Source organism: Bombus impatiens, unplaced genomic scaffold (assembly GCF_000188095.3).
Source record: "Bombus impatiens unplaced genomic scaffold, BIMP_2.2 scf_0095, whole genome shotgun sequence".
In the NCBI taxonomy this organism is placed as follows: domain Eukaryota; kingdom Metazoa; phylum Arthropoda; class Insecta; order Hymenoptera; family Apidae; genus Bombus; species Bombus impatiens.
In genome coordinates, this window is record NT_176514.1 from 508,880 (window position 1) to 522,880 (window position 14,001).

The 14,001-nt window shown below is 29.3% G+C and overlaps 4 protein-coding genes across 7 annotated transcripts in view; 2 read left to right on the plus strand and 2 right to left on the minus strand.

The window, feature by feature from the left end:
• LOC100748682 (1-phosphatidylinositol 4,5-bisphosphate phosphodiesterase gamma-1) overlaps positions 1-892 on the minus strand; it is an 8,041-nt gene extending 7,149 nt beyond the window's left edge. The window contains exon 1 of one of the 2 annotated variants that reach the window (XM_024372712.2): positions 747-892. Coding sequence is in view for 1 of the 2 variants with exons in the window: in XM_012394591.3 (XP_012250014.1) it covers positions 505-516 (12 nt within the window). In the remaining variant the exon portion in view is untranslated. Of the gene's footprint in view, positions 1-504; positions 641-746 lie in introns of those variants that run through there. The other variant, XM_012394591.3, reaches the window with a different exon arrangement.
• Positions 893-1,210: 318 nt separating this feature from the next.
• Positions 1,211-3,612, minus strand: LOC100740732 (putative protein tag-52). The gene is made up of 8 exons (XM_003486016.4): positions 3,199-3,612; positions 2,996-3,126; positions 2,689-2,910; positions 2,436-2,622; positions 1,947-2,359; positions 1,732-1,869; positions 1,493-1,657; positions 1,211-1,419 (listed from the first exon to the last, which is right to left on the minus strand). The coding sequence occupies exons 1-8, from the start codon at positions 3,293-3,295 to the stop codon at positions 1,255-1,257; spliced, it is 1,518 nt and encodes a 505-aa protein (XP_003486064.1). The 5' UTR covers positions 3,296-3,612; the 3' UTR covers positions 1,211-1,254.
• A 59-nt stretch (positions 3,613-3,671) lies between these two features.
• LOC100748803 (membralin) overlaps positions 3,672-14,001 on the plus strand; it is a 66,732-nt gene continuing 56,402 nt past the window's right edge. For 2 of the 3 annotated variants that reach the window (XM_012394594.3, XM_012394596.3), the window contains exons 1-8: positions 3,672-3,886; positions 4,622-5,036; positions 5,100-5,335; positions 5,432-5,660; positions 5,744-5,867; positions 5,986-6,220; positions 6,304-6,394; positions 9,688-9,745. In XM_012394594.3, coding sequence (XP_012250017.1) covers positions 4,770-5,036; positions 5,100-5,335; positions 5,432-5,660; positions 5,744-5,867; positions 5,986-6,220; positions 6,304-6,394; positions 9,688-9,745 — 1,240 coding nt within the window. In that variant the 5' untranslated portion in view covers positions 3,672-3,886; positions 4,622-4,769. Of the gene's footprint in view, positions 3,887-3,936; positions 3,956-4,621; positions 5,037-5,099; positions 5,336-5,431; positions 5,661-5,743; positions 5,868-5,985; positions 6,221-6,303; positions 6,395-9,687; positions 9,746-14,001 lie in introns of those variants that run through there. The other variant, XM_033318407.1, reaches the window with a different exon arrangement.
• Positions 9,924-12,353, plus strand: LOC117151138 (cytochrome P450 9e2-like). The gene is made up of 2 exons (XM_033318408.1): positions 9,924-12,035; positions 12,193-12,353. Exon 1 carries the CDS (start codon positions 10,497-10,499, stop codon positions 12,033-12,035), a length of 1,539 nt encoding a protein of 512 aa, XP_033174299.1. The 5' UTR covers positions 9,924-10,496; the 3' UTR covers positions 12,193-12,353.

The window sequence follows — 14,001 nt, forward strand, 5'->3', positions numbered from 1 at the left end:
AAAATGATAGTGTATAAATTCTTTAATTTTTTAGCTCCATCAAAGAATATAGAAGCATCTGCAATATACATATATATGAACATGCGTACAATTTTTGAGTAACTTTTATGATAATATAATATAATGTTACATGTAACATATGTTTAAAATATGTAAAACTTTATTTCGGACATTAGTTTTATTTTATACAGTTAATTTATTATTATTAAATCCTATTTATAAATATGAAATTAAGAACTTTCTTGCAGTTATTTTAATATACCTGTATATTGATAATATTACTTGTTTTAGTAAATGCTTTTCACCATATACAAATATATACATATGTATACTTTGGTTAAAATGAAAAGAAATCTTTTTAATGTCTTATTTATATTTTCTTTAAACTTATTATTCCTTAATTGCTTTTAAACCAGATAATTATACGTAGTTTTAAAGGAATATTTTTCTTATTGTATTATTATATAGATTTCATTTATTAAACGCGACATAAACATAACCTACCACAAAATTCATTTAAGTTTCGTATATACCCTAACAAATAAATTTAAAGACAAAAAGTATTGTTTAAACATATTAAAGTGATAGATAATAATATATAACATTTAAAAATGTTGCTTTCTCTGTATTTAATAGTATAACATAAAATGTGTAGTATTTATTTTATATTATTCATTACTTGTCTTTTTTTATAAATTTCTATTATCTTTTTTATCTTATGTTACACTTTCAAAAATTTATCCTACCTGGATTCGAAATGATATTTTGTTAATTATATGATAAAAAATTCAATTCTCTTATCATTTGTAGGTATCAGAGTGTCTTCGTTTAGTTCAGCCAGATTTAGTCCTATCTAGGGATTTCTGTATCTTATTTATGTTTACACAAGATTATATTTATATGATGATAATGTCTACTGTTTTTTTATATAACAATCATGGATAGAAAGAATATATTTGCTGCATCTGTATTTTAAATTAGTAATTTCTGTTCTATAAGATATGTTATTTTATTTTTGTATATAAATATCTAGTTATTTATTTCTTTTATATTTGTTACTTTTATAGTACGGATGACTGTGTTTGGAATAGTTCAAATATACGTACATATGTATATGTGTATAAACTACATTGAATTTTATTAGTAGTATAGACGTTTAAATAATTCATGAGGAAAGTCGAGGGGAAAATATCGGGATTTTAAAAGATCATCTCGTTATTTCGTTAATTTTATTAATAATTTTATAAAACTGTATTACCTAAACCAAAAGAATTCCTTTAAAGATGAACCAAGAGATGCAAAGAATGCACTGATGGATTTGAGTGTTGATGACTCTTGTTTAAAATTTGCAAACTTATTAGGAGATAAACATGGTGTACTGCATTCTGTAAAATGTACATTTTCTTTATCTGTAATTTTCTGCAAAGAAATTGTATATAAATTATAGAGTATCAACATTTTTATATTTATAAAACATTATATCAAAACTTACACAATTGATGTTTTGTTCACAAGACTTAATATATTTAGAATTATCGTCATTTTTAAATCTTTTAAATCTTTTTAGAAGTACCAAACAGCTATTATTTGATTGTATATCTGCATCTGTTTCATTATCTTTTTTCAAATATGTAATTTTTGATGCATCTAGATTAATCTGTTAATTTAACATACTTTTAAAATTTATTAGAGTAAAGAAATGTTAAAATTGACAAAGAGTATCATACACACCTCCGTTTCTTTGTATGATCTCTTTCTTTTACCAGCGACTATTGGTATATTTTCAGATGGAAATGAATTAAGATTGTTATGCCTTAATGGTTTTCTTGAACTGCTATCCTTTCTTAATGTTTGTCTACATTCTGCATACTAAAATAAGAAGATAATATAAATCAGTTATTAAATTTAATATTTAAGTAAGAGAAGTTATTATCTTTCAATAATACCTTCTTTATAGAATTTTGTATAGCTTCTATCCATAAATTACTATCATCTTTCTCGGAATAAAGTAAAAGTGTTTCACTTAAACAAGTAACACAAAACAATCCACCACTCAAAACAGATTCAATTTTACACTTATTCAATGGTAAAACACAACATACAGTCAATGAATTTTGTGGATCACCTTTGCAATATAATAAAATGTCATTCAAAAGAACAAAATATCTTCTATATGCAGAGCTTCCTCGTCTAGAGACTCTCATTAATGCTCCTTGCTTGATTAATTTTCTACCGGGTTTTATCAAATTAATTGGGTTTACAATACATTTTTGAAGTCTTAGTAATTTTTGTGATTCTTCATATTGTTCAATGAAGGTATTTATATGCCTTGCAGCTTTCTCCACTTCTACTAAACATGCTGTAAAATAATCAATTTGTTTAATATATAATACTTGAAACTGAAATGATATTGTTTTATGCTATCTTGCAATTACCTTGTAAAAGATTATATTCTTTATGTTTGTTAGATGTATGTTGCAAGACTTCTCTCAATAGTAGTTTGTATCTAGGTACCCTTTGTATTGGAGTAATTAATAGTGAAGGTAATTTTCTACCAACTTCTGGTCTTGTTTCTTGCTTACTAATAAAATCTTTAAATTCAGTATCATTTTCTTGTTTCATCTAAAACAAGAAATTTTTCTATATAGTAGTACTTTTTAACTAATCAACTAATGTAATAACAAATACCTGTAGTAGTGATAAAATTTGTTCATAATCATAAGCATAAACAGAATACAATTTAAAAAATGGAGCAAGTTTGTGAAATGCGCCTGCAATATTTCTTGGATCTTGTTTTAGTTCTTTTATTAATTCTCCACTAACATTATATAATGTCTTTATGTTTTCAGACAATGTTGAAAGTAAACTATGATGTAATAACTTTCTTTCTATTATGGGTTGTACAAAATACTGAAAAAAGTACATATATGCTTATGTTTTATTCTATCATTGATATTTATGTTATCAAATATCTGTAAATATATGTGAATAATACCTCCATTAAAATTTCTAATTGCCTTAAATATGTAGCTTCTGTTGTTAAAATTTCCTGTATAGCTTGAAACTTTAAATCTTTTTCTTTCTCTTCATATTGTTTTTGATTATGTTCATTTATACTGTTGAGAACTGGAAATATAAACATTATACATTTCACATTTTACAATTATTTGATAAAAGCATAAATTATTAATTATATACCTTTCATGCGATTACGCATACTTAAAACATTTCTATCATTAATGATTTTCTTCAATTCAAAACTGAGAGGAGTTTGTGGTGATCTTGGAGAATTCATAATTGTAAATAATGCAGCAACTGATGATATTATTAAATAATAGATTTTATCTTCAATATGTTATACCTTGAATATGTTACTTAAAGATAGTTTATTCATATGAATTCACATAAAATTATACAATATATTTTTAATAGTGTCTTGATATCATATTAACTATATGCTCCTTTACAAAATATTATATTTGTTAAAATATTCAAAACTTTATCCTTCTTTACAATATTTTTTGTCGTCTAAACATTTCAATTTAAAATTAACGTATCAATGAATATTATGTTATTGGCTGAGTCTTTTTAGTGATTGATCAACAGAGTTTCAATAAAAATGAATAGGGAATAAAACATTGGTAAGTTTTTAAAATTTGTGCTATAATGTTGGTCACATTTCATATTGTAATATTTGGGGACTATTACAATACAAGTTGTGGAATATCAAAACATATGATGATGAAGTGACAATTTGACAAAAATTAAATTTGTTAATATTTGCAAGCGGTACTGTTATAAATCTATTATTATCTGCAGTGACACGCAGGAGAACAATAAAACTTTAGAAATACAACGTTGTAATACAACGTTCAGCTTAAAGAAGGTACGATATGGTTGATTTGTATCTTAAAAAGTTACGAATTCATGTGTCAGCTGCGAAATGTCACGTCCGGTGAATAACAATTAATTTAGAGATATATATGTATTCATAACAAATATAAAATGTATAACGTTGTATATACTTCCTTTTGATATGTAATTACTGACATCTTTTAAATTATGTAATTATATAACAAAATATGTAACTGGTACATTTATTTATTTTCTTAATTAATAGAAATTTATCTGACATCATGATGTAACTGAAAAGAAATATTGTGCATAAGCGATCCTGTTATATTTATAAGTATCATAATCTGAAACGTAAAAATGCGATTGCCAAATAGGTTATATTGCATGCAGAATTTATGCTATAGGTTATATTCCACATTAGTTGTAGTTGTTATTATTAATAACAAATTTAATATGTAAAGTTTATGATATGCAAGTCATCTATATAGTCTCTATGCAGTCTTGTATGCAAAATGATTGATTATGAAATAAAATGCTAAAGAAATTTTTAAATGTATATCGTAGATGCATGATACAACTTTAACCATATAGATAAAATAAGTTTTTAACAATGCTGTGTATTATCTATTTTAATTATATATAATTTAATGTTATAGGTGAAAACTTATAAAAACTATGTAAAAGATGAAAATTTTATAAAATATGCAAATTTATGTAATACTATATGATAATTTTAATTTAATATTATCATTATTATTTATTCCAGGATATTTAAGAATTCACTTTGATTTGGAAATGTATATACACGACATGTATAAGCACTTTTTAAGAGATTTCATACATAGAAGTAGTATGAAACAGAATTATTAGCTATTACATCATCCACTAAATACAAATATTATATAATATTTAAAATGCCACAAGTGGATGGTGCTACAATACCAATAACGAATAATCAGAACGGTGCAGCTGTACATAACAATCATAATACAAGTAGTCCAACTCGACCAGTCTTAAATAATAACAGTATGAATACTGCTAGGAATAATAATAATCAAAACCCATTAGTTAATGTAAGGGATAGATTGTTCCATGCAATATTTATTAAAGCAGCATTAACTTATGCCAGAACATTTCCACGGCCTGTCAGAAGATTTATAGAATTTATAGTTTTATTGAAGGTAACTATGATTTAAAAATAATATATTCAAATTTAATAAAAGATTTAAAATTATGTATTTTAGGCTATAGCAGCATTTTTTGTGTTGGCTTACATTCACATAGTATTTTCACGAGCACCAACTAATTGTTTAGAACATATAAGAGATGATTGGCCTCGTGATGGTATATTAAGAGTTGAGATACTTAGAAATGGAGGAGAAGATTATAGTATAGAAAAGAGTTACGCAAAAGAGGAGAAACTACGACAAGAAAAAGTTGATGACTTAACTAGTGCTTTAGGAATATTAACTAGAGATGGGTAAGGAGGGATAAAATATATAATAAAATGAAACTTTCATATTATATATTATTATAATTATTAATACAGTATTTTACTTTTTTATTTTATCTTTAGATTTATCAATATCGAACCATCTGCTGTTGATGAAGAACGTGATATAAATAATGCATCGAATGAAGAAAATCACGACAGTTTAACACTGTCTGAAAAAGAAATAGTTATTAGAAGTGCCACTGTGCCTGGAAAAACTCAAGATCCAAATTTAAGTATTACTAACACTACAACAAGTCCTTCATTATCTACTAAACTGGAATGGAATGAAATGAACAGAGATACTAAAGAAGTAAATATATTATATAACTATGAAATATATATTATATGCGGGATGTCTTATATTAAATTGTGTTTCAAATGTTAACATTCCAGGTTTTAGATGAGAAGATACTATTAACAAATACAGAAAATAATACTATAGTGCAGGATACAAATAAGTCTAATAAAGAAGACGTTATTCAATCGTTAAAAGATCCAAATTCTGAAGTTAGAGCAGGTATAGTTATGCCATAATTCTTAAAAAATTTGGGAACAAAAATAATAGTAATTTGATGACTTTAATGATCATATAATTATTTTTTAAATATTTTATTAACAAATTGCTCCCTTTTCAGGAGATGGTTATATCGTAGAATATTCATTGGAATATGGCTTCTTGAGATTATCACCTGTAGCACGGCAAAGATTAAACATTCCTGTAAAAATCGTTACTTTGGATCCTGTTAATGACAAATGCTTTGGCGATGATTTCTCCAGATTAATACTTGATGAACTCTTAGGATACGATGACTTACTGATGGCGAGTATTAAGACATTGGCAGAGCATGAAGATAATCAAGGTTTTTTACGGTAAATAAATTTAAATTTATTTCTTTTTGTTTATATTATTTAATGTTAGTACTGTAACATTATATATTAATTTTGTTATGTAGAAACGTGGTGACCGGAGAACATTATCGATTTGTAAACATGTGGATGGCTAGAACTACGTATCTTGCTGCATTTTTTATCATGTTAGTTTTTGTAAGTATATTTTGTTTTTAGTAATAATCGCATGCAATGCTAAATATCTCATTCATTGTTTGTAATTTACAATTATACGAACAATCAAAAATAGAATTTAAATTTCTTTCTTTTTTGATATGAGATTGAATATTTGATATTATACGTAAAACAAAGTAAATCTTTTATTAGTTTATGTATTAAGATACATGATTTATTGATTTATAAATTTATTCATTTTTTTAAGTTACATTTCTCCCTGCAATTTCTGTGTTAAAAAAATGAAGCTATTGATATTACGATTTACACGTTTCGGTGTTATAATATCGCATTACGATATGATAATCATAGCTCCAGAATGTTCTGGAAGTGTAAATTGGATTTAGTTTCATATGCTACGTGTTTTCGATCCGGATATATTCCTCTCCGTCAAGGGGTTGATATCACACGTGTCCACACGACAACCCAGTACGTGTAAAAGGATATGGCAATCAATTTAAAGTAACCACGCACTGAGGTAACCCGCGTATAACTCTCCAACCACCTGTACCCTTACATTCTGTGATCCCCTTGGAATTGAACCGTCGGGTATAAATCAACGTTATTAGAGGTATCATATTCGTTACAGAGACCCCCAAGTTGGCAATTTTGTATCAAATTGTTCTCAAATACGTTTTGCTGCAACGAGACTGCAGTAAGAGACGATTGTTAAGAATCTTGGAATTTAAATTACTAATGATGGCTACTTTCACTAATTGCTGTTTTAGTTGCGATCGATATAGGACAAAAATATTACTTTTGTAGTTAAATTTTTTTTTTTAATGAATATCATCTTCGACAGTTTCTGTTAATAGATAATTTATATTTTGTAATTGAATAAGTAATTTACGTCAATATTTATCGAATACTACATTCCAATATAAACAGCACGCATGTCTGATGGGTTGTGAAATTTCGGGGTATTCCCCGGGTGTTAGGAAGTGATTGGATCATATACGGACCAACGAATAGCTCCACTCGTGTTTAATGGGTTTACGGCGAGCGAACAAATGAGTAATATTGCATACTACTAACCATGATTCAAATGCAATGCATTGTGCGGCAGTCTACATCTAGTTCATACCTAGCTATTCACGATGGATATAGTGAAAAGCCAATTATTCTATGCATGAATAATTTGAGTAGAAGAAATGTTCAAATAGAAAATTTGCAAGATTTGTTATTCATTAAGGTGACTTATACATTCCAGTGAATTATATATGTATGTGTATATATGTACATATATTAGTTGAACATAGTATCCGATCTTTTTCTTCAATTTCTTGTATTTAATTTTATCATTGCTATTATAGTATAAATTTTAATATTAAATATTGCTTTGCAATGATTTCAAATTTATGTAAATTCCTATAATTGGAAACAGTGATTACAGCGCTATAATTCGGTATCGTTACAAACAAAAATGTTTACATACAAAAAATGATTTTTCTTATGCGTGTTTCATCGTGTATAATAACAATTTAGTGAAAACAATTTAACTCAAATGGAATTTATTAAAAAATCTACATGAAATGTGGTGTCCTTTTCTTCATAAGATTCATTGTAATACATATTTCGCATAAAGCATTGAAAATATTTGAATGTAGCCTGTGGTTGAGATGGGAGATAAATGAATCTCGTGCCACAACACGTGAATGTTACTTCAGTGCTTGGGGTATTCTACCTGGGATCACCCTCGGTCAACCCACCGTAAAGTCACGTGTACGGAACTGTCGTCATCTATGTATTACTCAGTATCTCCTCTGTCATATGCACATGACATTGGGTATATACCCTTTGTTGTAGTACGATGTACACTTTGAAACAATATTCTTCTCTTGTCTTTTTTAATTGACAATGCTTCTTTTTTGTTGTGGAAGACTATATTTATTTCTTCGATCAAATTAGACAAAATGTGTTTTGCTTTCATATTTTTATTGATTTAATTTATCCCATTGAGGTTATTATATAAAGCAAGATAAATTTTGTGAAAGTATATTAAAAAGACACCAATAATAGTATTTGAACATATTAATACATAAAAAGTTTTAATTTTAATTTTTAAAATTTCCATAGGAATTATAAAAGATAAATACAATTCAAATAACAAAAAAGTGTAAAGATGTACTTAAATAAAGTATTGCTGTGCACAATTGAATATCTACAAAAAGGATATATCTGAAATGTTGAGTTGTATGACAAATTATTTAGGTAAGCAATCAAATGTTATTTAATGTCAAGATTTTTAATGTTAAATAGGATTATTATCAAACATTTACTTTCATTATTATAATAGTGGTGATATAGTCTTTTGACTTTGCTAATCATAGAGCCAATATATGTAATTTCAAAATTAGTACTTATATACTATTAAGCGTTAATGTGATGGTTTGGTTGATTGTTCGTATATTGTTACTTATCAATTATTGGGAGAATCATTTTATACAAATAAAAAGTATTGTGAATTATTTTTTTTAATGAAAGCAAATATTCGTTTTCATGTGATACACGGTAGGTGTTTTCTAAAATATGCATATATACTAAAGTAGATATTCTAATGAATATTGTTCTAGATTCTAAGCTAGAATATGAAAAATTTACAAAAATCTACAATCCGCTCTACAAAGTAGTAAAATCTACACCCTACAAAGTAGTAGTCTTTTCATTCCGAAATGAGAAGTGATAGGGATATTCCAAAAAAATATTTTCCACATTCCAATCGAATTCATACATTGATCTTAGGTTAGATGGAATTTTTGTCTCTTTTGTATCAGTAGCTCGTAAATAGCACTGACGCATCTGCAAAGTACTATTAAACGTTTTTGTTACCAAGGTTGCTCATAGTAAATAGTGAATTATCTCGGGGTGTCAGGTGCTAGTTCAATCTGAACCATTCGCAATTCAATTGTACTATTCGCTCTCAACCTGGTAACCGAGTGCAACCGTTCGGCTTGCAATTTGCTTCGTATCCTGTCTTTATTGCAATCCCTTTTCACGAAATAATAAATACTTTTACCGCTTTGATACATATTACTCGATATATAAGAAAAATAGAAAAAGGAAAGATTTATTACTAAGATTATTGTTTTTTTTATTCAAATTATTCGTTCATTACGATTAATCTTATTTAGATTCGAAATTGGAAAAAATAATAACTCTCTTTTGTATGACTATCCGTCCAGATCTCATTCTTTAAATTATAACATGGGGACATTAAATTTATTTTTTTGCGGTTTTTTACATTTTATTTACAGTAACGTATTTGGTTATTTCAGACTATCTCCATTTCGATGTTACTGCGGTATTCGCATCATCAGATCTTTGTCTTCATTGGTAAGTGATTAAATTTGATAATTGAATCAAGAATTTCATTTGTTGTGCTTGCTTTCGTAATATTATGAATATCGACTACTTCTTCTCTTTATCGCATCTTTAGCTGTTTTGTTTTATGTATGTGATTTGACGATTTAATATTTTCTTTTTGCTAAATTATATTATAAATGATTATACATAAATTTAATAATAATAGATATATATATAATAGATAATAATAAATATATACATAAATTTACGATTCGCAATCAACAGATTTTGCGTTCTCAAGAATTGATTTTACTCATTTCAGTTTGAAAGAATATTAAATGGCGTTGTTTTTTTATTCCATACAAGTGTAAGGGGTAAAATACGCACGGAAGAGATAATTTTAATTCGCTAGGAAATATATTTTGTACGGAATTATTGATTTTTTCTTCGATAATTAATCTCTAATTTAATCTCCGATACCAAGAGGTAAATGCCCTCTATGTCTGATAACTCCACGTGACAGAATTAATTGATTTCCGTATCTGCAGCTTTATAAAATTCAAGTTGATATTGCTTTAAAAATGTTTCTATCTGCAGAAAGTGATCTAAAAAATATCGATTATCTGAAAATCTGAGGTGAACACTCTTTTATCCATGGCCGTCCTCCTGCAAAATTGTTGCCCTCCCACCTTATTCGTTTCCTTTATATAGAGATATTTGTTAACGATTACGCTATAGTCTCTTACTAGTTGACAGTTCGTCCTAACACGTTTTCGTAACGATGGAAGTATTATTTTTATCTACTTTAGAGTTATTGTTCATCTCTTTAATCATCATTACTTCGGCGAAGTTGATTCCGATAATATACCGACAGTTCACCTATTGGAAGAAGAATAAAGTTCCATATGTACTGGCAGGACCGATATTTGGAACTGTTTGGAGAGTCATATTTCGTCGTATTACTTTCCCGGATTATTGTATGTTCGTCTATAATTATTACCCTGACGTAAGGTACATCGGGGTGATGGATTTCGCTACGCCAACGGTGGTCATACGAGATCCAGAGCTGATCAACGAAATAGGCGTAAAGAGTTTCAAGCATTTTCCAAATCATCGAAGTTTCGTATCCGAGGAGATGGATCCGATTTTCGGGAAAAATGTATTTTCCTTGAAAGATGATCAATGGAGAGAGATGAGGAACTCATTGAGTCCATTTTTCACAGGCAATAAGATGAGATTCATGTTCGAGCTGGTATCCAAGTGTTCGAACGATTTCGTTAGTTATCTGTACGAACATTCAGAATTTCACTCGATGGTGGAGATGAAAGACATCTTTACTAGATACGGAAACGACGTAATCGCCACAGTTGCATTTGGAATAAATGTAAACTCGCTCAAGAATCCAGACAACGAGTTCTACAAAAGAGGAATCGATATTTCCTCGTTCAGTGGTACGCTTCGTTTAATAAAATTCATGTTATTTCGGTTGAACCCGCGTCTAACGAGAATGGCAGGACTGAGGTTCCTGTCTCGAGCAACGGCCAACTTTTTCTGGAATGTGATTTCCGAAACGGTAACTGCAAGGAAAACGTGGAGCATCGTTAGACCAGACATGATCCATCTTTTGATGCAGGTCAAAGATTTGAAGCAACCCTCATATCGGCTGACCATCGACGATATCGTAGCTCAGGCGTTCATTTTCTTTTTAGCCGGTTTCGACACTGTTTCTACTTTGTTGTGTTACATGGTTTACGAGTTAGCTTTGCATCAAGATATTCAACAGAAGTTACGTGAAGAAGTAGATTATTATTTGGAAAAAGAAAACGGGGAAATTTCTTACGAGGCTATGTCGAAGATGGAATATATGGAAATGGTAATATCCGAGACGCTTAGAATGCATCCTCCATCGTTGATAGTCGATAGAGTTTGCGCAAAGAAATTCGAATTGCCTGCAGCGGCGCCAGGTTACCAAAGTGTGACAGTGTATCCTGATGACAATATTTGGATCCCTGTTTATGCGCTTCACCGCGATTCTAAATATTTTCCCGATCCAGAGAAGTTCGATCCTGAACGGTTTAGCAACGAAAATAAAAGTACTATTAATCCTTATACGTATATACCTTTTGGACTAGGTCCTAGGAAATGTATTGGCAATCGTTTCGCTTTAATGGAGACTAAGCTTTTGATAATCCGTCTGCTGGAAAAGTTTATTATAAAACCTAACGAAAAAACAACAATTCCTATTGTGTACAAGAAGATTGATTTTACACCGGCATCAGAACACGGATTTTGGCTTACTTTGGAGAAGAGGAAGAGTTAGGTACGCCATAAAGTATATATTGTTGTTTAACTTTATATTACGGTTAACTATTATTTGTACATTAACAAATGTATACATAATTTTAATTCAAAATTGTTATTATTTGATCGTTTTGACTTATGTTTCTTTTACTTTGTACTATATTTCTTTCCTTAAGGATATGGGTTTCTCTCTGTAATCATTTTCTTCTATCTTTGAGAAAACAAAGTTTGATTAACGTTCTTATCGAAAGGTATCTAATCACGTTTGTATCTTGCGACTAATAAAATTCAGCAAATAATGAAAATTTGATTATAAATAAAGTTTCCGTATATGTGATTTTGTTTCCGTTCTATTTCTCCACCGACATGCTCTTTGTTTCACTTTTTTGTTCTACTTTATATGCATCGAGAAAACTATGTGAAAATGATACGACTACAAATCCCTGTACGCTCCATAACATCAAATATGATTAAATTCATGGAATTCTAATTCTATATTTTATTGATCAATACTGTATCGAGACAGAGGAAATTATTTATATCTTTCGCACCATTCTTTATCACGCCTTTAACCTTTCCTTCGACTGTATACCTATCTAGCCAAAATTAAGATCGAATACCACGTTTTGCATAAACAGGTATGTATGTGTTCTAATACTTGTCAATGGGAGTGTATGTTCGTTTCATTTTCGAATCGAACGTGAATTGAAGTTGCTTAAATTGTTCTTGTCACGGTACAGAAAGGAGGACAGATATAATACAATAATGACGTCATCTTCTGTATTCTCCCTTCCTCCACCGTTTGACGTTAAACTTTGTACATGTGCTCGGTTCGTATTTGTAACCTTGTAGCTGACAGACGACAGTTATTTGCTGTTGAGAGTGCCATGGAGATTCTATCGACCTCATCAGCGTTTACTCTATTAGTGATCACTTTGATCACGATAACCTTATTCAAGTTCTTTGTAACGATATATCGACAACAAACTTATTGGAAAAAGAACAACGTGCCTCATGTTAGATCCATTCCAATACTTGGTCCGTTTTTTTTCCGTGTTTTTTGTCCGTGGAAAATTGTTCATCAAGTATAGTGACTTCATTTATAATTACTACCCCAATGCAAGATACATTGGAGCGATAGATTTTACCTTGCCAAATCTATTAATTCGTGCTCCGAAATTGATTCGAGAAATAACCGTGAAGAGCTTCGAACATTTTACATATCATAAAACGTATTGTATATCGATGAGCACATGGAGCCTCTATTTTAGAAGAACATTTTTTCGCTACGAGGTCAACGTTAGAAAGAAATGAGGAATACTCTCTCTACTTTCTTTACTGCTAGCAAAATGAGATTCATGTTCGACTCGATATCAAAGTGCTTGCAACAATTTGTCGATTATTTGTACGATTATCCAGAATATACTTCATCGATGGATGCGAAAGACGCTTTTACTAGGTTTACCAACGACGTGATTGCATCAGTTTTCTTCGGAATCAGTGTGAATTCAATGGAAGACAGAAACAACGAGTTTTCCGTTAAGGGGAAAGATGTTTTAGCTAGTTTCACCTGCAGTATCGTTAAGATGTTGTTAATGCATTTCTGTCTACGAATATTCAATATATTAGGGATCACGATTATTCCAGTTGCTACCTTAAACCTTTTTCGTAAAGTTATATCCAAGAATTTAAAAGAACGCGAAGAACGAGGTATCGTCAGACCGGATATGCTACATTTGTTAATATAGACCAGGGATAAGGAAAAGATGGCTACTTATCATATGGACATTGACGATATCGTATCACAAGCATTTATTTTCTTCTTGGCTGGCACTGATTCATCTTCAAATTTTATGTGTTACTTTTTACAAGAGTTATCCCTAAATTCTGATATTCAAGAAAAATTACGTAATGAGATAGATCGTTGTTTGGACTTTGGAATATATGAAGGTGGTAATGTCGGAGACCCTTAGAAAGTATCCGAT

What these genes read in the sequence shown, in the direction of transcription:
- LOC100740732 (XM_003486016.4), bottom strand. Translation starts at nt 3,295, where the DNA reads ATGAATTCTCCAAGATCACCACAAACTCCTCTCAGTTTTGAATTGAAG. An exon ending in AATTAGAAATTTTAATGGAG is followed by an intron (nt 2,911 to 2,995) that starts GTATTATTCACA and finishes TACTTTTTTCAG; the next exon opens with TATTTTGTACAACCCATAAT. An exon ending in AGAATATAATCTTTTACAAG is followed by an intron (nt 2,360 to 2,435) that starts GTAATTGCAAGA and finishes ATTATTTTACAG; the next exon opens with CATGTTTAGTAGAAGTGGAG.
- LOC117151138 (XM_033318408.1), top strand. Translation starts at nt 10,497, where the DNA reads ATGGAAGTATTATTTTTATCTACTTTAGAGTTATTGTTCATCTCTTTA.